Here is a 24934-nt window from a genome sequence, read left to right as displayed (position 1 = left end):
CCGGCTCCTCCGGTGCGGCTTCTGAGAGCCCTCGTTTGTATTTGATCAAGAAATTAACGGTTTCGTTACTTGTTACATGAGCAATGGCCGCCTCGCATCCCATGGGTTTAGGGTTAGGTTTAGGTGTTGATTGGGCAACGCCCTGGCGAGGGCAGGGGCCGGGGCAGGGACAGGGGTAGAGCCTGCAGCTGATTGCCTTCTCAAATTTATGGCCGCACATGATGAGCCATAAAATGTTTTATGGCCCCCGAGTCCTAGCCCGCCCAATCCTCCGCCCTCGATCGACCTCAACAATTTTCTCCTTCTGAAATTAAATCAAGTGATTTATTGACGTGTGGGCCAGGCCCGCTTCTGTTTGTGGAAAACTGGGAGAATGCCCGCTGTTGGGGTGGTGAAATTCCCCCCCCCCCCCCTCGCCCCTTGATTGAGATGTCAAGATTCATTAGCAAAAGGGTAGCCCATCTCCTTTTTTTTTGGTTATTTTCCAGCTAACTCGGGATCGGGCTGGCCATAAATAAATTTCCCTGGGAAATTCCCACCCAAACAAGTGATGTCCAGTCGCAACCCGCAGCTTAGTTTTGTCGGTGAGGATAATCCCCGCCTCTGGGTCTCTCTCTCCCATAAGGCGTGCAAATCGACAATAGAACTTTTCGCACATTAGGCCTTAAGTGGTGTCTCCGCTGCTTTGAGTTCCAGCTGGAACTCGCAACAAAGAATTATGTTTTTGCACCTGTTGTTGAGGATTTTCTGCTGAACCCCGAGAACCCGGCTCGTCCTTTGTCCCCTGCCGCAGCGTCCTTTTATCCTGCTGGGCGGCTGCCTGGCTCGTGCTGGTCCTGGGCCCAGAGCCTGGCCGAGTGAAAGTTGCCCCGAAGCGTAGCAAATTCATGTTTCTTTTCTCTCTTTTTTTTTTGTGTGCCATAAATTACGCATTTTAGGCTGCAAAAGCAGGTAAGGTTTTTTGTACAAAAAGAGGGTTCCAGGTTTAAACTTAAGGGAAGATCAGAAGGAGGCACTGGGTGGCATGCCCGGGCTAAACCCTTTGCTTCATTATCATTCCAGTGACAGCCGAGGAGATATTATTAATAGCTCAACAGCCGAAAAAGTATTCCACTTGTCATGGCTGCTGGCAAGAGAGTGTGTGGGGGAGGGGGAGAGGGGGAGGGGGACTGGGGTGTGTGGAAACAATAACAAAAATGTTAAAATATTTTGGTGTAAAGAAAGTAATTGTGAGGGCATTTCCTGCAGACGAGAGACGTGTCTCGGTAAACAAAAAAAAAATACAGCCAGAAGGGGGGGGAGGCTAAGTAGTAAATTTATTGCTATATACTTACGTATCTGTGAAATGTCTGTCACTGAGACTGTTCCTGCCGCAGCTAGGTGTATGGCTTTGTTGTGTGCACACTGTGACATTATTACGTAATCTTCTACTGTACATAATGCACCTGAAATCACCACCTGGAAGTAGAGAGAGAGAGAGAGAGAGAGAGTGTGGCATTAGTTAGAGTTACTCCCTCGATGTGGCCCCCCTGCCACAATTTATATTGGGTTCCGCTATCGCACTATCTATCTATTGTATCTAACAGATACATGGGGCAAAAACTGAAACCTAAATTGCATAGCAATGTTTACACCTTGTCACGACAAATACCCCCCTCCCCGCCCCCTCCATGTTGTTTGCTCTGCCACTCAGAGGAGTGCCCACTGTACCCCCTCTCTGCGGCGTATATCGGTAGCCGTCGCCCCCTCCTCCTCCCCCCCGCCCCGTCTGTCAATCAGTAATTTATCATGTTTGATTCGTTGTCTTCTTTTGATATATTATTACATTCATTAATAATCGCGGCATTTGATTTAATGAATTTATAGTTTCGCCGTCCCCCTCCCCCCTTTTTTTAGTGGGGGATTCTATTGTGCCAGGTCAGGTCGTAAATCATATCGGCCAGCCCGGATTTACTAGCGATATATGTATATATATATAGAACGTGCGTGGCAGACACTGCCAGATCGTATTTCTTCCATTAATTCCCAGCAAATTGTCAAGAATTTGTGCCTTGTTATCTTTGTAGGAAATGTACGGAACAACTAAGGTGTATTTACTATAAGAAATGTTTTCAATTTTCATTCAAGTTTCACGGGGGAAAATCCATCTGTGTGCTATCCACAGATAGGTGCCACACCTTATCTTCATTCATAATTTCATCAGCCCACAAAAAGAAACAGAAAACGAAACCCTTTCTGTGAGGGGGCCCTGCGTGGCGACGCTTTATTTATTAGAACTCTGTCGATAATTACAAAATAATGCGTTTTGCCCCGCGCCCCCGCGATCCGCGCACTCGAAACGAGGTTACACGGAGCATAAATTCAAGACGAAGAAGTGGGCGATAGCATTACTTTGTAGAGTGTGCGCCTTGATAAGATTCGGCAGAGCTACTCGGCTCCCCAAAAAGGGCCTTGCAACCTGGCTGGCTAATTGAGGCTGTGGGCCTTGACTACCCCGGCGATTGTTTTATGGGCTGTATAGCTAGAGGGACTCGCCCTCTGGACTCACAATAAAAAACAGCAGTCTCTCTAACTGATTCGACATTCATTCGGCGATTAATGTACATAATTTTAACCCATTTACTGCCAGACGGGAGCAGTAAACTAATGCCTCAATAGGTGAGTGGCTGCTTGGCGATCAATTGATTGGGATGACATTGGGCGTCGGTAATCCCCGTGTAATCGCGCTTCACTTGACCGATACGGTGGCGGTGGCACACGGCTCTAGCCTGAGCACATTTCCACTGTTCGCGTTTCGGTTTCACTGGGGAATGCAGTGGCAAATGAAAATGAAATCCATTGCAGAGGCACACAAACACACACACACACACACGCGATGTACTTCCGCTTCCGCTGCGACAATAAATTTTTGTATATATTTTTATTTATTTTTTTTTTGCACCCTGCGGCACGTAGGGCATGGGCATGGAGCGTTGAGGGTATTCGCTGGAGTATTCGTAATCGCGTAACGGCACTATCGCGGGGCACACAGGGCAGACACAACGTTGAACGTCGATTGAATTATCGAGACTAAACCGAAGCGAAACGTGCGACATATTTGGTTTTGTGTTTTTCTTCCTTACCACACGGCCAACAGCAGCAGCAGCAGCAGCAGCGGTGGCAGCGGCAGCAACAGCGGAGGCAACATTAGCAGCCAGCAACAACAGTTTCAAAAGTTTCGTCTCTCACTTTTCGTGTGTGCGAGTGTGCGTGTGTGTGTGTAGCGGCCATTGCTGGCCGCCGCCTGCAGCTCTGCAGTGCGATTTTTCTAGCATGCGAGAAAAGGTGCCTCAACAACGGCAGAGCTAACAGAGCCAACAGAGCCAACAGAGCCAACAGAGCTAACAGAGCCAACCAGCTGTGGCCGCACGAACCTGTTGTCGGTCGCTGTTGTATGACTGCTGTTAGCAGGCAGGTTAACAGAGGCTCGATGCAGCGGCTGGTATTTGAAATTTAAAGGCAAGCCATCCTATGTATGTATACAGGGTATCCAAGGGTATCTGCCCCCAATCGATATAGGTAATTGCAGGTCCCGCACATCCTCTAATTAGTTTGACCCACTAATTAGTACACCTAATCGAATTAGTGACAGCCCATTGTCCTTTCACTCGTCGCCTAACCGTACAGCATGTCGCTGCTCAAAGTTTCTCTGTGGACTCTCCTCCTAGGAGTCGCTGCGGCCCAGCCAGGCGGCCCCTTTATCCGCCAGCTCACCCTCGAGCTGGGCATCAAAACACACATCTACTATGGCCTCTCGGGGAGGAGGCTGGAGAGATTACCCCTTCGGGGCCATCCACCGAGGATAGTGCTCCAGGGAAACACCAGCGAGCAGCTGAAGACCCGCCACGATGCGCCAGTGCTCGTCGTAACCCCACTGGAAACCCATCTGGCTGCCAATCTGGAAGCTCTGAGGGTGCTGCAAGTGTATCTCCAGGATCGGCAGTTCAATGACATCCTGCTCATGGATGTGGACCGCCATCCGCAGAGCGAAACCATCTATCGGGACCTTTTCAAGGCCTATTGGGACGCGGGATTCGCCCAGGTTCTGCTGTGCTCCCGTGAGGACCGACTCTGGACAATGAAACCCTTTCCCCGGGTGACAATCAGCCGCACAACCCTGCGGGAATATCTCACCGAGCGAAGCAGCAAAGACCTGAAGGGCTATCCTGTGCGAGTCCTCGTCACCAACGATCCACCGCATTCATTTGTCAGCGAGCAGCAGTCGGTGGCCTCTGGGGGCCGCTACCAGGGGAGCGTGATCAACAGCTTCAAGCTGTTTGCCGCGCACTTGAATGCCACCTTCGAGGCGGTGCCCTTTCCCGAGCTGCGGCGCTACTCCACGCGGGAGTGCCTCGAGCTGGTGGCGTCCAACGAGGCGGATGCCTGCGGCAGCATCTTCGTGATGACCTTGCGCTACCCCACCAGCCAGCCGGTGCGTCTGAACCGCGTGGCCATCATGGCGCCCTTCGGCAATCCCATCGAGAAGTTCCGCTACTTCTTTCGACCCTTCGACCCCCCCGTCTGGCTCTGGACGGGCCTCAGTGTGGCCTACGTGGCGCTGCTGGGGGCCCTGCTGCATCGGTGGCGCTTCGGCCGCTGGGATGTGGGCCAGTACCTCCTGCTGGCCGTCCAGAGTTTGCTGACCCTCAGCCTCGCACTGCCGCAGGGAGGCTCCGGTGGCGTCCGGCTGCTGCTGCTGCTGCTGCTCTTCGCCACGGGCTTCGTCCTGTCCAGCCTGTACGTGGCCCAGCTGTCGACGATGCTCACCACGAAGCTTTACCAGCGGCCCATCGACTCCGTGGCGGACCTGAAGGCCGCCAACGTCAGCATCCTGCTGCAGCAGCACAACCTCCGGCCCAACTCCGTGTACGGCAGCTCCGAGGCGCTGCGCGAGCGCTTCCTCCTCGCGGAGGAGTCCCTGCACAAGCAACGCCGCGACGGCCTGGACCCCCGCTTCGCCTACGTGGACTCCGAGGACCGCATGGACTTCTACCTCTACCAGCAGAGGTTCCTGCGCAGGCCGCGCATGAAGAAGCTCTTCGAGCCGGTCGGCTACACCTGGGCCGTGCAGGTGATCCGCCAGAACTGGCCGCTGGAGCGCCCGTACAACGAGCACCTGCAGCGGCTCTTCGAGACGGGGCTGCAGGCGAAGCTCGTGCGGGAGGTCCACGAGCTGGCGGTGCGCGCCGGCTTCCTGAGGTTCCTCCCCACCCAGGAGGCCGGCATCGAGCCGCTGCGCCTCGAGGACATTGCGATGGCGGCCATGGTCCTGGCCGGGGGCCACGCCCTCGCCGGGATCTGCTTCCTGTGCGAACTGCTGGCCGCCTCAATTAAGCGAATGGCAGGGCAATAAAGCGGTAGCCACCCCTCAAAGTGTATCGAAATTGTGAGGCGATTAGGGTCACAACAAAGCAGGGGACGCATGTGGCATCCGTTGGTTAATGGGGCAGCACCAGAAGCAGAGGGGAGTGTCCCGAGTGCAGAAGTGTGTCATGTGGGTGGCGTCCTCGGCGGAAGTTGCCGAAAATGCAACTCATTTGATTGAACATTGATTGACAATCTCCCTGAATGGCACACAACAGGAAGCAGGACTGACAGTCGATGCTTTCTGCCTCCTGCCTGTGCCATTGTTCGCACAGACAATGGCTCGCCGCCTTTGTTGCCTGGTCCTTGTAATCCCCACCCGATTGCGGGCCATTGTCCAGGCCGATTGACAGGCACTTGGCGCTACGCCTGGTCTCTGACGAGGGATCGGCTAACCAGCTCCACAGCTAGTAGTTAAGACCCTTAAAGTCGTGTTCAATTATGATTAATAGGTGGGAAAGACGGACAGTGAAGTGAATGCGATTTCTGGGGATTAATTCCATATCTAACATTCAGTCCAAGGTTCAATCGACCACAATTTCATCAGAGGGCCTAATTCTTCCACTCTTACCAATACCCTCTAGCGACTGCTGTTGCCAACTGTCGCGGTAGCCAATTTCGATCCTCTGTCCAGGCCATAAACACATCTAACGATGAACGTTGAGGAGGCCCTTATCGCCGTGACGTCGCCAGGGAATGCGCCACCCAAAAGATTGCCCAGCGATTAGATTTCCAGCCAAAATCGCGCACATCATGATATATATTTCTAGTCTGTGGCGGAATCGCGTTGTCAAGTGATCCAAAAACTGTACCGTGGATAGCACTTTCGTTCCGCATCTTCGAGGTGGCTTTTTGGGGCCTTCAAGGGTCAAAACCGCATCTGCACCGCGCATCAATCTTCATTTGGCGAGGAGTACCGCAAAAAAGTAATTAATTTTCTTGGCCGTTGCGCCTCATCAAACTAATTGGCCAGCAGCGTGGGTGGTCTTTTGGCCAACAGCCACAGCCGTCAACTGCAAGAAAACAAGCTTATTGTCTGGCTAATGGCTAGAGGCTAGAGGCGAGGCGGAGCCCCAGGCCCCCAAGGCCCCCAACTGCAAAACGCTTAGCGTTTACCGTTTTGGCCTTTTGCTGCTTAATAAACTTAACAATTTCATTTTTTTTTCGCTGGCATTTTGCTGCGTCTTGCGTATTGATTGCTGCGTTGACAGCCTCCCCACCCCCACCCCCTCCAGTTTGGAGCCCACTTGAACTTTGTGGCAGTGGCTCCCTAATCGCCGGAACGAGGCTCCAACTCCTAAGCGCCGGGCATTAGCTGTCAATCAACCACTCAGCGGGTGGTGGCGGGTGGCGGGTGAGAGGGTGTGGGCAATCAATAACAATGACTGATTGCGATTAAAGCGGTTGGCCCCCCCCCGCAGGGCGGTGCGAGCCTCCAATGACGGGGAAAGGGCAGGTTGGAGGTTCCTTTCCAGGCTTTTCCCCCCCCCCCCTTGTCTTTTTTGACCATTCAGATGACCAAGCACTATTCCTCCTCCGCTTATCACCCACATAGAAGCCACACAAAATGACGCGCAGAGGAGCTCCGCTGTCGCCTCGAATGCACAGATTTATGGCCACCGAAGCGCAACGGTGCGAAGCCGCCAATAAAGATTGGCGGCCCCTCGAATGCCATGAAATCAAAACAAATCATAAATAAATCGGAATGCGAATTCCTGCAAAAAAAGATTCCATGACTGAGGGAGGCGCTATCTGTTATCGGTTATCGGCTATCGGCTATCGGGTGGCATCCGCTTTGAACTTTGCTCCCGAATCGTATATTAGGCAGGTGCACAGCTCCCGCCGTTATCGGAGCAGGATCTTGTGGTGGGCGACAGGAAGGGGGGGGGGGGGGGGGGGGGCAGGCACGCGTAACCGCAAGACCCCGAAATGAATTCCTACTCGGATTCAAGCAGCCGGAAGGGTGCACTGTTTCGCAGTTTGTAAACAGAAAACCGCAAAGCCAACAAAATATCCCCCCCCCCCCCCCTCAGACCCCCCACCTGCCCCCCCTGCCACGGGCCAGACTTTTTTTTTGGTCTGTGTACACAACGCCGTCGGGCGATTCATGTTTGACAAGTCATAAAAGTGATTAAAGCAAATCCAAACGCTGGCATTACCCTCTCCCCTCCCCACCCCTCCCCTCCCCTCATCGGTGGGTCGATTCATTTGCTAATCAAAATGCAAATGTAATCAATAGAGCGGAAGTCACCTTGGGGCCAGAGAGACCTGTAATTTGGTTATTGTCCGTAAATGTAATAACATAATGGATGGCCATAAAGGGGGGGTGGGGCGCCATTCAATCTCTGTTTCCCCCTTTCGGGGCACGAGTCTAGCCTTGTGCCACCCGCGTGTTGCATGTCAAGCGACATGAAGCCAACCCCCCCCATGTCCTTGCTGGGACTGCCCTTTCGTTTGCCATTTTTCCAGCGGAAATGTGCGCCAAAATGTTGGCGTGCCTCCTTTTTCCGCCCCGTAATATGTTGGAATATTTGAAAATTCCCAAACAGCCTTCCAGTGGGGGAGGCGTGGTGGAGTGGGGGGGCCAAGAGTCCTGGCAAATGGCGCCGGCAAATGCGTTCATTGAACTGCCGGCCGAACGATGAAATAAAATCAACAGAAAACACATTTAAAAGGAAAATAAATATGCGGCGGATAGCTGGCGACAGCCAGAGGAGCTGCTGCCCGGATTTATGGGGTCGTAAGACGGAAGCGGAAAGACGCGCAACTTGCAACTGACACAGAAATCCACAGACGGGCGGGGAGGGGCGCGGGGAGGGAGAGGAAGCTGTCAAAGGGCTGTGCAACCCTTGCGGCCACTTCTGCTCCTTATCCCTGTTTCTGTTTCTGTTTTTGCACTGGCAAACGGAAACGGAATCATGTTGCCTTATGCCACAAGACGCTCCACTCAGCTCCTGGGGTGAAACTGATATGCCACAGCCACAGACCGAGCCACAGATACTGTATCTCGTGTATCCCCCCTCCTGTTTAATGTGCAGAAAATTTCAGATTTTAATCATCCATTCGCCGGCTATCGAATACTTTGTGGCGGCATTACTTACGCCTCGATGGGCGTGGCCAAATCTAAAGTAATTGCCACAGCTGGTTGCATAAGCGGGCCACCACAACAGGTCTATAATCGCTGCCCCAAAGGGGAGGGGGGCAGGGGGCAGGCAGTGGTTGCGAAGAGGGGAGACGAGGAGAAGGAATTCCTTTATCATTCAATGATTCGAAACGAGAATCGCTATCAGTGACATTGCCATCATTTGTTGGCCATAAATTTGTACGTTCAAAGACAGTTTAGGCCCCGACTCGGGCCTGTCAGGCGGCGTCACTCGCTTTGGGGGCTCTTCGAAGTGAAGTGAAAAGTGAGAGCGAAGTGAGAGTGAGATTTGGCTGTCAGCAGGGCCCTCCCCCCCCCTCCATCCCTCCTGAATACGGAGGTAAATGTGAGAATCCCCGGCCGTCAGACAGTGACGAGTGACATTGGCAAGGTCGGAATTCCTGGAAATTGTTTTCAGTCTAAGAAAAAGGTCTTCAAAAATAATAGAAAAATTCAAAATTAAATGCTCAAAAGTCTTCCACTAAAACTATACATTTTCCTCCACTTTGGGCCTGCCTCTCTAGTGGGTGTGGCTGTGGCAAATGCCCCAATTTGTTGCGCTTCATTGCGCGTGGAAATTATGAGTTTTGCTTTTGGCAAAATCTCATTAAATATCGGGTTCTTTTTTTTTGTTTTGGGCTGAAAAAGGATGCCGTAAATATGGGTTTCGCGAGCTCCAAATTGAAAAGCTCACTGACCGACGCCACAACAAGTGGCACGAGGGGCACGCGGTGCAAGGGGGCACGGGGGCACGCGGGGCACGGGCCAGTGGCGTTTTAATTAAACTCCGAGTTTTATGGACACTTCTTTAATGGCTGTGCATAAATTCAGTGCGACTTTCCGGCTAGAAGAGCAGTCGGCGACAGCCTGGCTCCCCAGTTTGGGGACACACCGGCTACGGAGGTACAGAATCAGGGCATAAAACGCACGGCAGGCGGCGGCATTCGGGATCATAAATGGAAAGTGAATTTAATGCCAATCATTAAACAAAGTTGTGAAACCAAAACCCGTCCGATATCTTTATCCCAACTTTGTAGCGTGCCGTCTGGGCCGTCTTATCGATGGCCCGCCGGCCTATAGGGGGTGTCATTCAACCCGCTGCAAGAACAGCCACTGCAACGGGCAGGGGAAGGGCGAGGGGAAGGGGTATGGCATGCCTCTAAGGTGTATCTTTATCTGGTAGATACGCAGGGCTTATGTTTATGGCACCCACACACACTCGTGGTTTGAACAAGCAACAGTCGTAGGCCCACTCAACGAATCAATATATGAATACTCCTCCAAGTGCCTATGAATCCATGAATCACAATTGATTTACTTTCATTTAAAGCTTGTTCTTTAATTCATTAACTTATTCATGTGCCGTTTATTCAGGGTTTATTTCTGCTGTTGATTATCGCCACAAGCCACTCGTGATCAGCGCGCTTAAGCCTGATCTCATGGGCCTGGACTGGGCCTTCCGGAATCCGGATGATTTATTTGCATATGCAACATCGAAATGCACTCACAGTGGGCATAGTCCCCGCCCCCGGTGCCCCCCCTGTGCCCCACCCACGTGCTTTTAAGTGGCCGACCCTTGAATTTTCGGCTTTCGGGCCTCCTTCAGCCCGAACTGTCACCAAAGTGCTCCACATATTGTTTGCTTATCCAGTTTAATGGATTTTTAATGAGTCTCAAGCGGTGCTTTTGAGCGGCATTTCGTCGGAGGGGGGCAAGGAGGCCAGGAGGCCAGTAGGAACAAGTTTCGTAAAGTTTATTCGCAATCTTTTAACTGATAATTTCATTGAGGAAAGCTCCCAGCTCCCAACTCCAATCAATCGTCCTCCTCCGTGAGCTCATCGTAGAAGGAGTTCACGACGAACATGCAATAACTGAGGACGACTGAAACAATGAATGGATGAATCGATGCGGGGCGTGTGGTCGGGGCTCTGCCTCACCGATTCGTATGATGGCTATGCCGCTCACCAGGGCCGTGACCATCGTGCAGATGAGAACCACAAAGTTGACCATCAGCCAGGGACCAATGTAGCCGGACTTTTTCTGGATCGAGAAGAGATTGGTGTGTTGGGGTCTGGTGTTTGATGGGCACTCACCCTGATGGCGCCATAGATGAGCATCAGGTCGTTGAAGGCCATCAAGTAGAAGGTGCCCGTGAAGCAGGCCACGCACGTGAGGGTGTCCATGGTCCGGAAGAACTCCACCACGTTGTCGGGGAACTCCCGCCGAATCACCATGTACAGCCCGTAGCTGCCGATTATGAGGTCCGTGGCGCCGAACAGACAGCCCGTCAGGATCACGCCCACTCGAAGGGGTATGCAACACAAGCATTTGGCCAAACGCATGGCTTACAAAATATCTGGATCGATTCGTACTAAAAACTTTGACGCCTTTTGGGATGCACACTTTTCTGTGGCAAGTTCTGGCTGCTCCGCTCCCAACAGTTAGTTCTGGCCATAATCCCGGGTACTCCACTCTGGAGTGGTTTGGGTGCGGGTGTGGCTATCTTTGGTTCGGTTTCCAGGAATTCCATCGAGTAGCGTTCGGTGCCGTTCTCTTGATCAATTCACAGACACGGAAGCGACGCAGATACCAGCCGCTGATAGCAGCCGGCCGGGCAGGGCCACTCGACGAGTGCCACGGAGTCATGGCTGAAATATTTGGCCAAAGTCTGTCGCCGCCCTTGCGAGTGTTGAGCCGCTGAAACAATCAGTGCCGGCCGTGTGAGTGCACCGTGTGGTGTCTCGGCCAAAGTTCAATCAATCGGAGTCTTAGGCGGCTCTCTGGGGGTCATCGAGGGCCCTCCTGTCTGACCGATCGGTTTTCAGCACTCCTGCTGATGGTTGAGAGAGTACGAGGTACAGTCGCGCACGCGGCGCACCTGTTAATGGCGTGTGGCAGGGGTTGCACGCGTGGCTCGTTCAGCGTTTATCGCGAAATGTTCGCCTTTTTGGGTGTGTGTTAATCCAAAATACAACAAATTACTTGACAAGCGGAGCTAATTGATTTGATTCTCGTGCCAGCCAAACGACGATCGATGATGGCACTCGCGGTTACCCTGCATTGCAGGCCTTGGGCTCTCAGCACAGAAATCCAGGGCTTTAGGCCTTAATTCCCCCCTTTGACCGCTTTTAAGGGAATCTGGAGATAGATGGCTCTTTTGGTTCTTTGCTTTCGACACACAGGTTGCCACATCGCGTGGTCCCCTTGGGGCCTGCTGCAGATAACACAAAATGCGTTTTGCAATAGGTTTCCCCGCCCTCCCCCCGCCACCCGCCGCACACACATGAAACAAACGCCGTGCAATATACAATATAAAATATATATATTCTGTTTGCAGTAGAGACAACGCTGGGCTCTGGTGCTGGCTCTTGCGTGTTACAGGAAATAAACAACAATGGTCGTGAGGCCATGATGCAGTGTTGGGGCCCGCTTTGTTGGGGCTTTTATAGCGGTCTTCCGTCGAAACATCCAAATCATGGCGCACCGTGCGAGTTCCAGCGCGAGTATCTATGTATCTTAGGGAATGGATATGGCATATGGCAGAAATCATCATCATAAACTCCGTCTCTGATTCTGTCAACACAATCCACAGTCACACAAAAAGAGACCGCCTGCCTGCGCTTCTACACTGAGCGGAAGTTTGGTTTTTGATAAAAAGGCAGCCCCGAGAAAGGGAGAGTGGAGCGGGGAGCGTGCGGCTTGGTGATGCCCCAAAAAATGAGTCTCTAGATTCCTGTGGGGCTTTTGAAAGCTAGACAAAGCGTTGCCAATGTGGGTCATCCCTCTGCCGTTGACGCAAGGGATGCGGGGTATGACAAGGGAGGACCCATCGTTTCGGGAGCCACCCAAGGGGGGCTTATCTAAGTGCGCAAATGTGTGGAATTTCGCTCAGTGCAATGCTCGGACTGTCATTCAAGGGGGGGCCTTCTATCGAAGAGAAATGCGTGTCAGATACAACAATCGTCGTATCTACCATTATAACAAATAACAAATAATATATGAAAAATAACTGTTTACTGTAGATGTCAGCGCCTAGCGCCAGGTGCCACAAACGGGGGCGGGGTTGGCCTTCTTCCCCTTTGGATACCCACATACCAGCCACAATTGGGTTGTCCGTATCGATATCTTTATATATTAATCAATAAGAGCAGCCATCAGCGACGTACGAGCATTGAGCGATAAGATTAGGAGTGGGTCTTCGTCTGCCGTCCTCCGTCTGCTGTGGGTGGGTGGTGGGGCTATGGCATGTATGGCATGGCTATCCCCGCCAGCAAAGCGAAGCTTTTTGGCCAGCAAAATGATAACATTCCAAGCTGACATTTGGCCGAAACGAAACAATTGATAAATCTAATGTTTGTCCAGCATTTATTACGAGCAAGTGGCCCGCCACTCAGCCAGTGCCCCGCATGCGGCCATGCGGTCATAATATTTACATAAACCAAAGGGGAAAACATTTGCCAAGCCAATTTGTTATTTCGAATATTTAGAAGCCATTCGCCGCGGTACGTTGCCGTTCGAATGGTTTGTCGAAACATCTGCGCGCGCTGCCAAATGAATTTTCTTTAATTTATTTCCCAGTTTTTACAGAGAAAGAACCCCCGAGATAAGCTCTTAGTCCTGGGGGGATTCTCTGCCTCACCCATCGATAAAGGGTGGCAAAGGCTTGTATAGACCTGTCATAAATATGCACTCCGAAGGTGGTAAACAGACATCCCATAGAACTCGAAATCTGTCTGCGAAAGACCAAGAAAATTTGCCTTATTTGCCCAGACATTAGCCAAGTCAACAGCAGGCCGGAGAGAAGCCTCTTAAGGCGGCCAAATAGGAGCTGGAAGCTAGGACGGACAGCAGCATAAATCAAAGAGCCACTGGCCATGGCATACCGGGGTTCCCATGGAAAGCATAGCCAAAGGGGGATCATATCATATCATATTATGTCGAGATAACCAGATTCGAAGGGACTGCCAGCGATAAGACGGACACCTGTCCACCCGAAACGAATCGGGCTTGTCGGGGTCACCAATCGCCGCCTGGAAGCACTCCCCTTCGAGAACTATCATTTAGTGCTCGAAAAGGAAATTGTTTTTCGCCTCTTTATCTGGAACAAAAAACTGTTTAGCGATTAATCAATTTAGCTTGTCTGAGTGATTGCAAGAAACACGTTTCTATCGCCGAGCACGTTTCCAAAACGCGACAGAAACTTTCCGCTGTTGACCCAAAACAAAGATTATTGCGCAGAAAGCATTAAAAGTCGAATCGAAGCGATGTTTTGGATACACTGTAGGTCTATGGCGGAGCAGAATCCCGGCCAAAAACTTGGTTTCTTATCAAACTTACATATAGCTCTGGGTATTTATGGGGGTAATTCTTGGTACCCTCTGCTGTGCTCTGCTCTGTTGCTGCCTCCCCGCACATCTATTGACAATTCAATTAACGTTTTGAAATAATTTCACGATAAGCGCCATAAAGCAGGCACCAGAGCCCTGGAATTGGGTCTAGAATCGAGTGCACGAACACCCGGGCACCAGACCATTGGTTGAGGCACGATCCTTCTGGTATACGTCAAGGAAAAACCTTAATTTCCATTTAATTAGACCGTATAAATCAGGTCCTATCTCGCAACCGCCATCTGGGCATAAAAAGTGGAGTTGTGCTGGAAACGAAATTCAGTTGCGCTCAAAGTTTGCTTCAGAAATGTAGGAAATTCGGGAGAAAGATAGTGGAAAGTGAAATCCCCGTGTTATCTGTTTGCGTGTCTGGATTTCATTGATGAAACGATGATTCTCTCAGCCTTGGGGAAATGCCAGTGCCTCCAAAGACATCGCCCGGTGATAAGATAGATAATTACGGAGAGGCTAATTCGGGAATTAAAGTCCACAGTCATTGCATGGCGAAAGGTGTTTCGTCATCCATTCTTGGCACTCGAGGTTTTGTTTTTTGCGTTCTACGGCTAGATATCGGGTGTTCCATCGCCTGGCGCCAATCAAAACTCGTATCAAACGCTATCAAAAGCCCCCAGCACTAAGCCACCATAAAAAGCGCCGCTAATTTGGCCCTTGATTGCCCATTTATTTGCTCGGCACACGCTCCCCGAATCCCCGTGTAAACATTAACCCCTTGGTGTTCCACCTGTGCATTAGATATATTAAAACTCGACCCAACCGTCCATCCATCCATCCACCAGGCTATAAAGGAGGCCTCTATCCCCAGGCCTACAGGCAGTCCATTCCATTCGGTCGAGTCAGCGGCAGTTCAGAGGCCAAGGCTCCATCGAGAGGCCATAAAACTGTGATTTATCTGCGAATCAAGAACTAAAACTAAACTTGGAACATCCGCATCACGTAAGAATTGTTTTATAACCATAAAAAACTGCAATGAAAACGAGTTGAGAGGCCCACAGCCAGCCTCCCATGGAATAAACTAAATTTGAAGGCGGAAAGGCGGACAAAATCCTCTCCGCCTGCAAGATATCAACCATACGCCCTGTGCCACCGTCTCTAAATTTATTCAAATTGGAAATCTTTGAAAATACCTAGTGGAATCGAGTGGAATTCTTGCCAAAAATAATTACTGCCGTCTCAGAATTTGCATAGTCGAGTGATCACAAATGTGTTGTTTAAGAGGTTCGGTACATGCCTAGGGCATGAGGCATACACTCGAGAGGCGGCAGCCTCCAAGCCCCAGGCCCCAAGTCCCCTCTGGTCTCCAGCCACAACCTCCGCTTCGAACGGAGTGCCAACGCATGCCAAAAATACGTTCATTTTAGAACAAACAAGTAAATAAATGATGCGCGCAGTCATTACTCGTGAATGCTCTCGGGGGAAATTCCATGGGAGGCGATGGGAGGAATTTCAAAAATTTCAGTTATTTCTTTTCGGCAATACAGACGACACACGGGGACCCCCCACCCTCCCTGCCCCTGCCCCTGCCCTGGGGGAATCGATTGAGACAGAAAGAGAGTGCACGTTGGGGCGAGGGGGGGGTGCGGAGGTGGCTGGGGTAAAAAACAGTATAATTTAATTAGCGATCGCTTGTCGTTTGGCATTTTTTCGTATAATTATTTACTCGACATTTCCATTGTAGTTGCCCGGAGTTTCTTTTCGCGGGCCCAATGTTTACCCAATCAATCGCTGATTGATAGCGACTCCTCTGATTTTTAAGGCATTTCCCCGCTTCCGCTTCGAGGGTGGGGCAGCCACAGTGTTATCGCTTCGAGGCGCCCCTGAAGGGCGGCTCATGAGGCATGCAAATATTTGAATTCTAAATATCAAAGCATCCGCAGAGGCCGCGAATAATGAACTCAGGCGGCAGTCACGGCCGGCGGCGGTCAAGGATGGTGGAAATTATGGAGTCATCGGAGGCCGCCCCCCCCCCAAAGATCTGTGTGCTAGGGGGAGGAGGGGCAAACAACACTTACCATCAGGAGGTAAATAATCTTGGCATAGACCGTAAGCTGTGGTAACCTGCAAAAGGAATAGAAAGATAACAGATTAAAGAACATTCAAGACATCAAATGTTGCAAGGAAACAAGGAAAAACTCTTTCAACTCTCCTTCGGGCTCTTAAATCTTGCATTCCAAAGGCAACCCCCCCCCCCCCCCCATTCGGTGGCCATTATTGGAACGGAGCACCCCCCTCCCCCCACCATTTATGACAGTTTTCGTATGTGGAGCACAGGGCCCCACCTGAGGCGCAGATAAATTACCTTTTTGCGACAGGAGAGAGTGAGAGCTGAAACACGCCATAAATTTGCTGGAATTTATTACGCAATTAGTTCAAGACTTGTGGCCGACCTTGAAGCGAAAGTGCAGCTAAAAAGGGGGCCCGAAAGGGGGGCCCGAAAGGGGGGCCCGAAAGGGGGGACATCTGGCTTGCCATTCGCCCGGAGCCGACCTTGGACCCCTTGTGGAAAAAAAACCTGCATTAATAGAACTTTATGTCCAGCGTGAAAGTGGCCACCAGACGACGCCGCCCGCCCCTGGGCCTCCGGTAGTAGTTGGTGTCGTTCAGGCGAAAGAGGCCGGGCCGCAGATAGCCAGGAATGCTGTGGTTCTCCAGCTGGAAGTCGCGCAGGTCGTAGTGGGCCTGCGGGCGGAGAAAACGCTGCTTTCGTATCGATTTTTCAAGAGGCAGGCGTACGTACGGGCTGGATGGGACAGCGGGTGGCAAGGTGGCCGTACCTGAAGACATTGCGGAGCCACACTTTCATGAGGCTCGACTGCAGCAGCTCCCCGAGGGTGCGGCAGGTGTCCAGGTCGTAGCTGAAGAGCGTCTGGTAGCCACCGCCCACCCGCTGCTGCAGGGTGATGGCGGTGCGCAGCCCCTGCCGCAGCGTGCGGTTCAAATGGATGTCCAGATTGAGGTTGCCCTGCGGCGTCAGCCAGCCCCTGATGCTGCCGCAGAACTCCGGGCTGTACTCCACGCTGACGTTGGTGAAAGTGCTCTGCAGATGCTCCTCTTCGAAAGGGGAATCTTCGTTCAGCAAGAGTCACTGACAGTTTCCCCGTCTCCGGGGCTTTACTTACTGTAAGGATGGGCCAGAGGTGCCTCGTGGAGCAGGAGCAGGCACAGGAGGAGCATTGCGGACTGTTTGACTGCTGATTGGTCACTGATTGGTCGCCGGGCCAACTGGCTTTTGGTTTTGCACTCATTAGTGAGGCACGAATGGACTTCTAATGAGTGAATCAATCAATCAATCAATCAATCAGCTGCCCAGCCGTATCCACACTTTGTTCGAGTGGCACAGCTGTCTGCCGCATAAAGAGTCAAGTTCAGTTGCAAGCGGCGGCCAGCACTGAAAGTTGTTGCATGCCACATGTGCACCGCTAAGCGGCGTTTAATTGGAAACACAGTTGGGTGTTGCTTTTGACCGGTCCTCCGGCTGTGCCCCATGTGGGGGGGCATCAACTTTCAGCAGCCTTGCGGACAGCTGATGGACATCCAGCCCGAATGCCAAGCAAATATTACGCATACGTCGTGTGCGCCCCCCCCCCCTCGCACGCCGCACGCCCCTCCAGCTCGCTCTAGTCTCTTCTTGCCACTCGCCTTAATTGCTGAGCCGCGTGGAACGTTTAATTGCAAATTATTCAAATGCCTCTGCCGCAGCAGCAGCGGCAGCTGTCATAACCAGTCGCCGGCAGCAGCTGCCACGCCCCCCCCCCTGGCTCCGCACCACTCATCCTTCCGACTTTGCAATTATGTCTCAAATTAACACAGCAGCACAGCCCCCCTACCCCTCCCCCCAAACCCCCCCACAGGCTGGCCAGAAAGGAAAAACTATCCCCGCTACACCGACGCCGCAGATACCCTTCCCGATCTGCTGTTCCTTTGGCTTACTTTAGGCCCTGCCAACCTCCAGCCAAAGGCCCAATACCCCCTCGAAATTCGCCACTTTTTGCGGCTGCTGCTGGCCGTTGTTGTTGTCAAATGAAATTAGGCGTGAAATGTCGTTTGAACTCCGTTGGAAAATACTCGTAACAACACAAGTGTGGCCACATTTATGGCCCACGTGCGCCCCTCGTTGCCCTCGGACCATATTCCCCCTCCATATGGATATCTTTATCTGGCCAGTCTCCATTCCCGTCTCTGGGGATCCCTTAGAGCCTCCTCCACCCCGTGCCGCCTGCCGCCGCCGTCTCAAGTTGCATTTATATGCAAATAACTAAAATTGTTTTCAATTTGCCACTGTCCACCGTTCGCCATTCGCCGTTCGACGTCGCATTCCTGTGAGCCAACTTGCAGCTAATTTTATGGCTAATTGTCTGTCGGCCAGCCTCTGGTGGCTGCCACGGCTGCTGTGGCTGCTGGCCGCATTGATTGCTGATGAAGTTGTGATATTTGCGATAAAAAATGTATGTGATAGGCAGGAATTTCTTGATTGTCAGAACGCCACACGCACAAGGACAGCGGCGCCAGGAGAGCCCCATTCTGGGGGGGGGGGGGGGGGGGGGGGGGGGGTGGGCGTGCCATTAGCGGCAAATGTCAAAGCGTAGGAAGGTAACCCAGTTTCCAAAAAGGCCAGGAGAGCCCTCAAATCCGGCAATGCGGCGGAAATTCTGCGAAACTTCAATGAAGCCCTCAGTGCTTGATCTTTCGACCCTTGGTGGGCACTGAGGGGCACTGAGGGGGGACTCTGACACAGTTCTCTAAATATAAGTCTGGAGTCGTGTTCCCTGGAAAACCTCGCCATCACGAGGCCCACACGTACCCGGCTTTGGGCAAACAACAAACACTAGAGGCCCCAGCGATCCGAAGATCGAAACGAATCGAAAATGCGCCGTACCCACGCCGTACCCGTCGAGCGAGTGGCATGCCGTGTGAAGGTGATTTCTATTTTTAATCGGGAATGTAATGCTATTTTCAATCCCGTTTCGGTGTCTGGTCCAGCTCTGGACTTGATTGATGCCTGGGATGCCTTGCGAGAGAGACCTGGGGTGGGCAGGGCCACAGGAAACCTGGACTAGGGGTTGCTTAGAGGTCATAGCCCTCCCCCAGCCCTCCCCACTTTACGATGGCCAAATTTAAGCGATTTCCCCTCATCAAACCCCAGCATCATCATCATCGCGTATCATCTCGTCGAATTGTCATCTAATAAAGTGCTAAAAGCCCGCCGACAGCCACTGAAACAACAACAACACATGTGAATGACAATGACCGATAAAGGGGAGGGCGGGGTGGAGTAGATTCAATGCCTGGGATAGTGGCCGTGCCAGTGCTGAGGGGGGAAGCCAGATAGAGAGAGAGAGAGAGAGAGATCTCCACTTTACAGTTAGCAAATGTCGATGCAATTCAATGCCAAGGAGCGGGGGTGTCTGTGGCCCTCCCCCGCTCTCCTCCGGCACTCCGCCACTCTGGCCATCAAGCTGGAATCTCCCCCTCCAGCACTCAGGCAGTCTCCCCACGCTCCCCTCTCCGCCTGGCCGCTCTCTGAGCTCTCTGCGCCATACCCTCGCCGAAGATGTTGCTGGTTTAGGGTATCAATGCTGCGGCGGCTCAGCCCCAAGGGGCTGCCTACCCTACCTGGAGCCCATTAAGTGGTTACTAAATGAACCCGTATTGGCATTGAAAAGTTTCCCATTAAGCCTTAGGCCCCTTTAAGACCCCCGGCAACCCGTAAGCCCCACAAGCCACCGGCAAATCGTTGCCTTAGTCATACCCATTAAATGCTTGGCTAGCTTAGGTCAGGAATGCAAAACAGACACAGAAACAGAAACAACAAAGAATTTTGATAAAAAAAAAAGTACTTGACGGCAGGGTTTATTTTTAGTGGATGTCCTAAACCCGCCCAGAATTCTGGTATTTATACGATAAATATTGTGGTTTTTGGTATGCGGGTTTCTGCTTCTGTGTTGGGTCCCTCTACAGAAGCATCCTTTCACTCTGATCTTTCCCATGATCGTCTCGGCGGCCCACGTTTCCATCTGACAAATTGGCAAACAGACAACACACGACACGGCAAGACACGACGTGCACAATTCATGATCAAGTGCAGTCTTTTTGACATTAATATGACATCTGCAGCCAGAATACGAATGGGGCATAAAGGAGCCACGGGACCCAGGGAGAGACCCCAAGAGAGACCCCAAGAGAGACCCAAGCTGCAAGGAAATCAATTATGCGCACGAGGCACAAAGGCAGGCTCCAAAGTGGCGAACGCCTGATGAATGTCTGTCAAATTGTTGACAGGCCACGCTGGCTGGCTGGCTACACAATGGACACGGAATGCGGCGGCGGCAGGGGGGGAAATGGCATTCTGCCGCACACTCGAGAGGCGACAAAGTTGCCATCCGGACGACGACGACGACGACGACGACGACGATGGTGATGTTCATTCGTGGAAATATTTCATGCCCCAACGCTGTCTGTCTCTGTCTGCCTCTGTCTGTCATCTAATTGAGTTGTTGGCCAGAGCCCCGCCGAGGCCCCCAAAGCGAGAGTTGGGGCTAAATATTTATCGGCATATTAATGCAGCATATTTCAAATGCAAAGTCGACTCTCATCTGGCTGACTTACTTCCTCAGTGAGCGAGTGAGCGAGCGAGCGAGTGAGCGCCTGGGAAACATGTTTATGCAACTCCACTCCCATCCATCCATCCAGCCCGGCCCCGCACTCTCCATCCATCCATCCAGCCCGGCCCGCACTCTCTCCCATCCTCCATCCTCCATCCATCCATCCACCATCCGCCGTCTTATCAAATGATTTTATTTATGCTTTGGGCGCGCATGTGTGCGATAATTGGATTATTTACTTTCGCGGCTTAGCATCCACTGAGGAAAATGGTTAAAAATTGTCGAGTTTTCGCTTTCTATTAACGCGCACAGATTGGAGGAGCGTGCGGAGGCACTCAATTTTCGAAAAATCAATGGCCAGATCCTTGAGGTGCCCAAAAGGGGGTACGACCCACTAATCAAGCGTGTTCCCCTTCCTGCCCCCCCGTTTCAGCTCCTGCTTCACTGGGGGGCTCCTCCACCTTCGTTGCCTTCGCGGGGCATTAATATGTATGAGCGGGTGTCAGGAGGCAATGCCACAACGCGTTTGTCAAACATTTGAGACATGCGTCGAGCCCCCACCCCCGCCCCCGCCCCTCTCCGCACTGCCACACCGATGTTTGACCCAATTATCGGGGCATTATAAAGTCGTAAAGCGTACCGGAGCGGGGGAGACGTGTGTGCGGTGCGGTGCGGGGATCTGGACTCCCTCGCTTGAAATTCATAAATCACAAATCACTTAGGCGCCCCCGCACTCCATAGAGGGGGGGGGGGGGCAATGGTCATGTTTTTTTGCGATAATATTGACAAATTGTGCAAACATTCGCACACAATTAATAACGCCCACGTGCGGGGGCGGAGGAGGGGGAGGGGGCGGGGTAACAAAGACAAAGACATGACAACATAATTCCAGGAGTCGGGAGCCCAGGAGCCCCAGCAGTGGCACAGTGGCAGCCATTGAGGTGAATAGAAGCCACTGTGTCAGTCCCCCACTCCCCCTCCCCTGCACCATTGGCAAGCAAAGCACGTAAGATGGAGAGAGAGAGAGAGAGAGAGAGAGAGAGAGAGAGGTCTGGCTCCACCGTGAGTTGGCAACTTTTGTTGGCCCAAAGGCCCTGGACAACATTTTGATTGATGAATGCAGCCTGCAGTCTGCCCCCCCCTCTCTCCACCCTCCCCCCTCACCCCCTTAAGACGCAAATTTATGCCGGCTTAGCGGCTTAGAGGCCCACAGGAAGCCACCGCGACGGACATTTCTGTTGACAAATCAATTAAATGCTAAATTTAGAGATGGACAAACAGTAGCAGCCCACCGCCACCTCCCCTCCACCGCCACCTCCTCTCCACTCCATCTCCCCTCCCAGGCCCGCTTCTGGCTTCAAAGTAGGACTCTGGCCAAAACCAGAACTTGTCGACGCTTATCGAAAACATTTATCCGGCCTGTGCGAATCGTAAAGTGTGAAAACAAATTGCCCAGAGTCCACCCCTCCCCACCCCCCTCCCTCTCCACCACGACGGATAATTGCACTCGATTTGTAATTCAAGATTAAGGGCACTCCGCACTCCCGAGACCCGGAGACAGCTCGTCCGTTCTGTGGCCGTAATTTATGTACAGATCTCTTGCCTGTTTCGGGCCCGATAATCGCCTAAAATGTGGGCCATGAGTTAAGTGATTATGTAAATTTGTTCGCTGTCCGCTGTCCGGCATAACCTTCAATTGCTGGCGGAGATTGGGTTTGGAAACAGGAAAGGCCAAAGTAGGGATATACTTACAATATATATACATGTTTTTAGGATCGATTTTGTACTTACATCGTATTTACTTGACCTCATTTTACCCATTTATTTTGCATCTAATTTGCATTCGTATTTCGTCTACGTTTCCCCGTTAAATTCAAGCCACGCGTCCATTTAGAAATCGATTTGAACACTTTTTCTTTTCTTTTCTTTTTTTGCACTATTCCTGGACTATCTTTGATGTGGCGTGAATGGAAGAAGGAAGATGACTGCAAGAGGCGAAAGCATGAGCGTTACTCGGGCGACACGTGGCACGTGGCAAGCAGCAGCTGACTGACTGAAACCGAAACCGAAACTGAAACCGAACGAAGAGGCAGGCCCCCCAAAATATCGCCCCCGCCCCGGTTCAGGGGAGGAACCACCGAAATACGGGACGGGCCAGAGGCAGGAAATCCACCGCCCCCGCCCCCTCCCCCCGAAGACTGTTACTTTCAGCTGGGGCAAAACTGTTTACGATTTACGATGCCCCGAGAGTCCGGAGAGCTCTCTCTCTCTCTGCCACACTCTGCTGTGTCCGTGCCACGTTTCGCCGTGTGTTGTTTTTGTGGGAAAAATCGTTAGGCAGCAATAAAAACAACCAAAAACTGCACGGAATTGCTTGGTTAGACGGAAAGCCACGTGAAAAATGCCGGAAACAGAAATCGATTTGCAGGCAGGAAAAACCCCCACTGGGCAGGGGGCAGGGGGCAGGGGCCAGGGAGGTGTTATGTGTGGTCCGATGTGCTTTAATCTTTTGGTTTCCGTTCTCGAACGGAAAGTCCGGAGCAATTATGTCACACGCGCGGCGCTCGAAAGTAGGCAACGATTACGGGTGCGTTTTCGGGTCCATTCCGACACTTTTTTGAAGGGCAAAACTATGGTTCGACTTTTGATGGGTTTCCTGCTCCTCGCTGCGTATTACCCTTGCTGCCACACTGCCACACTGCCACTCCGGCTGCCACTGCGCTGCTGGTGCTGCTGCTGCTGCTGCCCGACGCGCTGAAAATTCACGTAACAATTGATTTGTGTGTCAAAAATGTCACAAGTGTCAAAGGCGCGTGGCAGCGGTAGTACTAGAGAGAGCACACACGTGCAGCAGTGCCCACCAGAGAGAGCGAGAGAGAGAGAGAGTGCGCTGCTGCGCACAGAGTAAGCCAAGGTGTAGCTTTCCTGCTCCTCGACTTCCGCAAGAGCGCTTTCGGCCAAGACCTCACCTTGTGCGGATATACCTTGGCCAGAGCGAGCTACCAACACGTGTGTGTCTCGACGATCGGAAAGAAGAGGGCCTCACCCCTTAGGCCCTTGAAGGAGGCCCTTTCCTACCTTGAAACCATGTAAAAACTTTAAATTAGAGACCAAGTCGGTGTATTCTGGTATTCCAGCTAGCTAGTCCTCACTGTGGTCTTGGCCATCCCCCGTGGAACCGGCGAAAACCATACTTTAAATCCTCAAAAGCTAAGCCAAAAAGGGGACCCGGTCCCGGTTCGTTTTTCCTCTATTCCTGGGGATCCTGGCTAAACGGCTTAAAAGGCTCGAATGTTCAAGGGGAAAATAGGGTTGCTACACACACACACACACACAGAGAGACTTTTTGGCTATCCTCTCTTATTTTTATTAATAATTATGATTTATTTAAACGAATCCATCCGCGCCGCGTTCGAGTGCCTCGGTTTGTTGTTGGAAGAATGCGAAGAGAGGCAAAAACTGGCCGCGACGACCGCCAGGCAGAGTGGCAGGCAGCGACAGAGGCAGCGACAGAGACAGAGACAGCGAGACCGGCTGACTTCTGCAGTGGAGTGTGGAGTGTGGTGTGTGGAGCGTGGAGTGCGGGTGAGGCGGCTAATAAGTAGAAAAAGAGAACAACAAGAAGAACCGCAACGAGCGAGTGGCATAGTACATCGATGTAGGGTGAGGTCTTGCCAGGTCTGGGTTCAGGCCCCTGCGGAGTCCCACAGAGGGGCACCTCACCTCATCCGAATACACCTTGACTGCAACAGGAGCCATTCGGTTGAGAAAGCTCCAGCAGCGACGCTGACTGCGCTGCAGCGCCGCATGTTGTTGTCGATGCAACTTTTGCAAGCAAAAACAAAAACAAAAACAAGAATAAGTGGACTGAAAGAGAAATGAAATGCTGCTCTTTTAACGCCTTGCGGAAGCAGAGAAACAGACCGAGAGAGAGAGAGAGAGAGAGAGAGCCCGCATAACGGTCTATGGAAATATAGCATGCGATAAATTGTGGTTCTGCGCTGCTAGGAAAAGAGAGCGCCAGCGAGAGAGAGAAAGAGAGAGAGCGGTGCCCTGTTTGGGGGGGTGGAATGCCATTTATTGGGGTGACCATTGTTGAAAAGAAGAAAGCTTTTCAAAGCTCTGAAAACCGTTGAATTATTGTCCCTTCAAAAGCCTGAAGGCTGGGTCCGTTTTCCCTTGAATTTTGTTCTGCAAGCAGTTCAACCTGAAGCCTGGTTGCAAGCAGTGCGCCAGTGAGACCTGAAAACCCTTCTGCCATCTCGCTCTCGCATGCGATAATTGCCCGCCACTCGCACTCGCATGCAAGACGGCTCTGACAACAGGTTTGATTTGGTTGCACGAACAGGGCAGCAACATGTTGCAAGTCCGTGGCAGCACTG

At 52.0% G+C, this 24934-nt stretch overlaps 4 protein-coding genes and 1 long non-coding RNA gene across 11 annotated transcripts in view; 2 read left to right on the top strand and 3 right to left on the bottom strand.

Moving 5' to 3' along the window:
* The window catches only part of ths (thisbe), a 38089-nt gene extending 14698 nt beyond the window's left edge, over positions 1-23391 (bottom strand). For 2 of the 4 annotated variants that reach the window (XM_033377818.1, XM_033377820.1), the window contains exons 1-3: positions 22344-22655; positions 15963-16008; positions 1335-1458 (exon numbers count right to left, since the gene is read on the bottom strand). In XM_033377818.1, the coding sequence (XP_033233709.1) occupies positions 1335-1458; positions 15963-16008; positions 22344-22345 (172 nt within the window). In that variant the 5' untranslated portion in view covers positions 22346-22655. Of the gene's footprint in view, positions 1-1334; positions 1459-2548; positions 3096-15962; positions 16009-22343; positions 22656-23229 lie in introns of those variants that run through there. The other 2 variants (XM_001361776.5, XM_033377819.1) reach the window with 2 other exon arrangements.
* On the top strand, positions 3668-5392 carry Ir48c (Ionotropic receptor 48c). The gene has a single exon (XM_001361775.3). It carries the CDS (start codon positions 3668-3670, stop codon positions 5390-5392), a length of 1725 nt encoding a protein of 574 aa, XP_001361812.2.
* Positions 10276-11395, bottom strand: LOC6898943 (uncharacterized). 3 transcript variants are annotated; one of them, XM_002138870.3, is made up of 3 exons: positions 10639-11395; positions 10483-10585; positions 10276-10426 (listed from the first exon to the last, which is right to left on the bottom strand). In XM_002138870.3, the coding sequence occupies exons 1-3, from the start codon at positions 10885-10887 to the stop codon at positions 10359-10361; spliced, it is 420 nt and encodes a 139-aa protein (XP_002138906.1). In that variant the 5' UTR covers positions 10888-11395; the 3' UTR covers positions 10276-10358. The 3 variants fall into 3 exon arrangements, with proteins under 3 accessions (XP_002138906.1, XP_033233713.1, XP_015040630.2); XM_033377822.1 differs by having other exon boundaries at positions 10276-10416; positions 10639-11393; XM_015185144.2 differs by having other exon boundaries at positions 10276-10585; positions 10639-11390.
* On the top strand, positions 14723-16059 carry LOC117183209 (uncharacterized). Its single transcript, XR_004468667.1, has 2 exons — positions 14723-14886; positions 15828-16059. It is a non-coding gene; the product is annotated as an uncharacterized lncRNA (long non-coding RNA).
* LOC4805406 (uncharacterized) lies at positions 16378-17672 on the bottom strand. Of its 2 annotated transcripts, none has more exons than XM_001361774.4 (3): positions 17070-17672; positions 16688-17001; positions 16378-16629 (listed from the first exon to the last, which is right to left on the bottom strand). In XM_001361774.4, exons 1-3 carry the CDS (start codon positions 17122-17124, stop codon positions 16468-16470), a joined length of 531 nt encoding a protein of 176 aa, XP_001361811.3. In that variant the 5' UTR covers positions 17125-17672; the 3' UTR covers positions 16378-16467. The 2 variants fall into 2 exon arrangements, with proteins under 2 accessions (XP_001361811.3, XP_015040629.2); XM_015185143.2 differs by having other exon boundaries at positions 16455-16629; positions 16725-17001.
* Positions 23392-24934: the final 1543 nt, after the last annotated feature.

This window comes from Drosophila pseudoobscura, chromosome 3, assembly GCF_009870125.1.
Source record: "Drosophila pseudoobscura strain MV-25-SWS-2005 chromosome 3, UCI_Dpse_MV25, whole genome shotgun sequence".
NCBI classification, from domain to species: domain Eukaryota; kingdom Metazoa; phylum Arthropoda; class Insecta; order Diptera; family Drosophilidae; genus Drosophila; species Drosophila pseudoobscura.
This window is presented reverse-complemented; position numbering and strand designations above follow the sequence as displayed.

Bases quoted from the DNA above. Each gene is read 5' to 3' on its own strand.
- Ir48c (XM_001361775.3), top strand. From the start codon at position 3,668: ATGTCGCTGCTCAAAGTTTCTCTGTGGACTCTCCTCCTAGGAGTCGCT.
- LOC6898943 (XM_015185144.2), bottom strand. From the start codon at position 10,887: ATGCGTTTGGCCAAATGCTTGTGTTGCATACCCCTTCGAGTGGGCGTG. The intron at 10,586-10,638 runs GTGAGTGCCCAT...TTCTCGATCCAG, and splicing joins TCATCTATGGCGCCATCAGG to AAAAAGTCCGGCTACATTGG.
- LOC4805406 (XM_001361774.4), bottom strand. From the start codon at position 17,124: ATGCTCCTCCTGTGCCTGCTCCTGCTCCACGAGGCACCTCTGGCCCAT. The intron at 17,002-17,069 runs GTAAGTAAAGCC...CCCCTTTCGAAG, and splicing joins ACCTCTGGCCCATCCTTACA to AGGAGCATCTGCAGAGCACT. The intron at 16,630-16,687 runs GTACGTACGCCT...CTCCGCCCGCAG, and splicing joins CCCGCTGTCCCATCCAGCCC to GCCCACTACGACCTGCGCGA.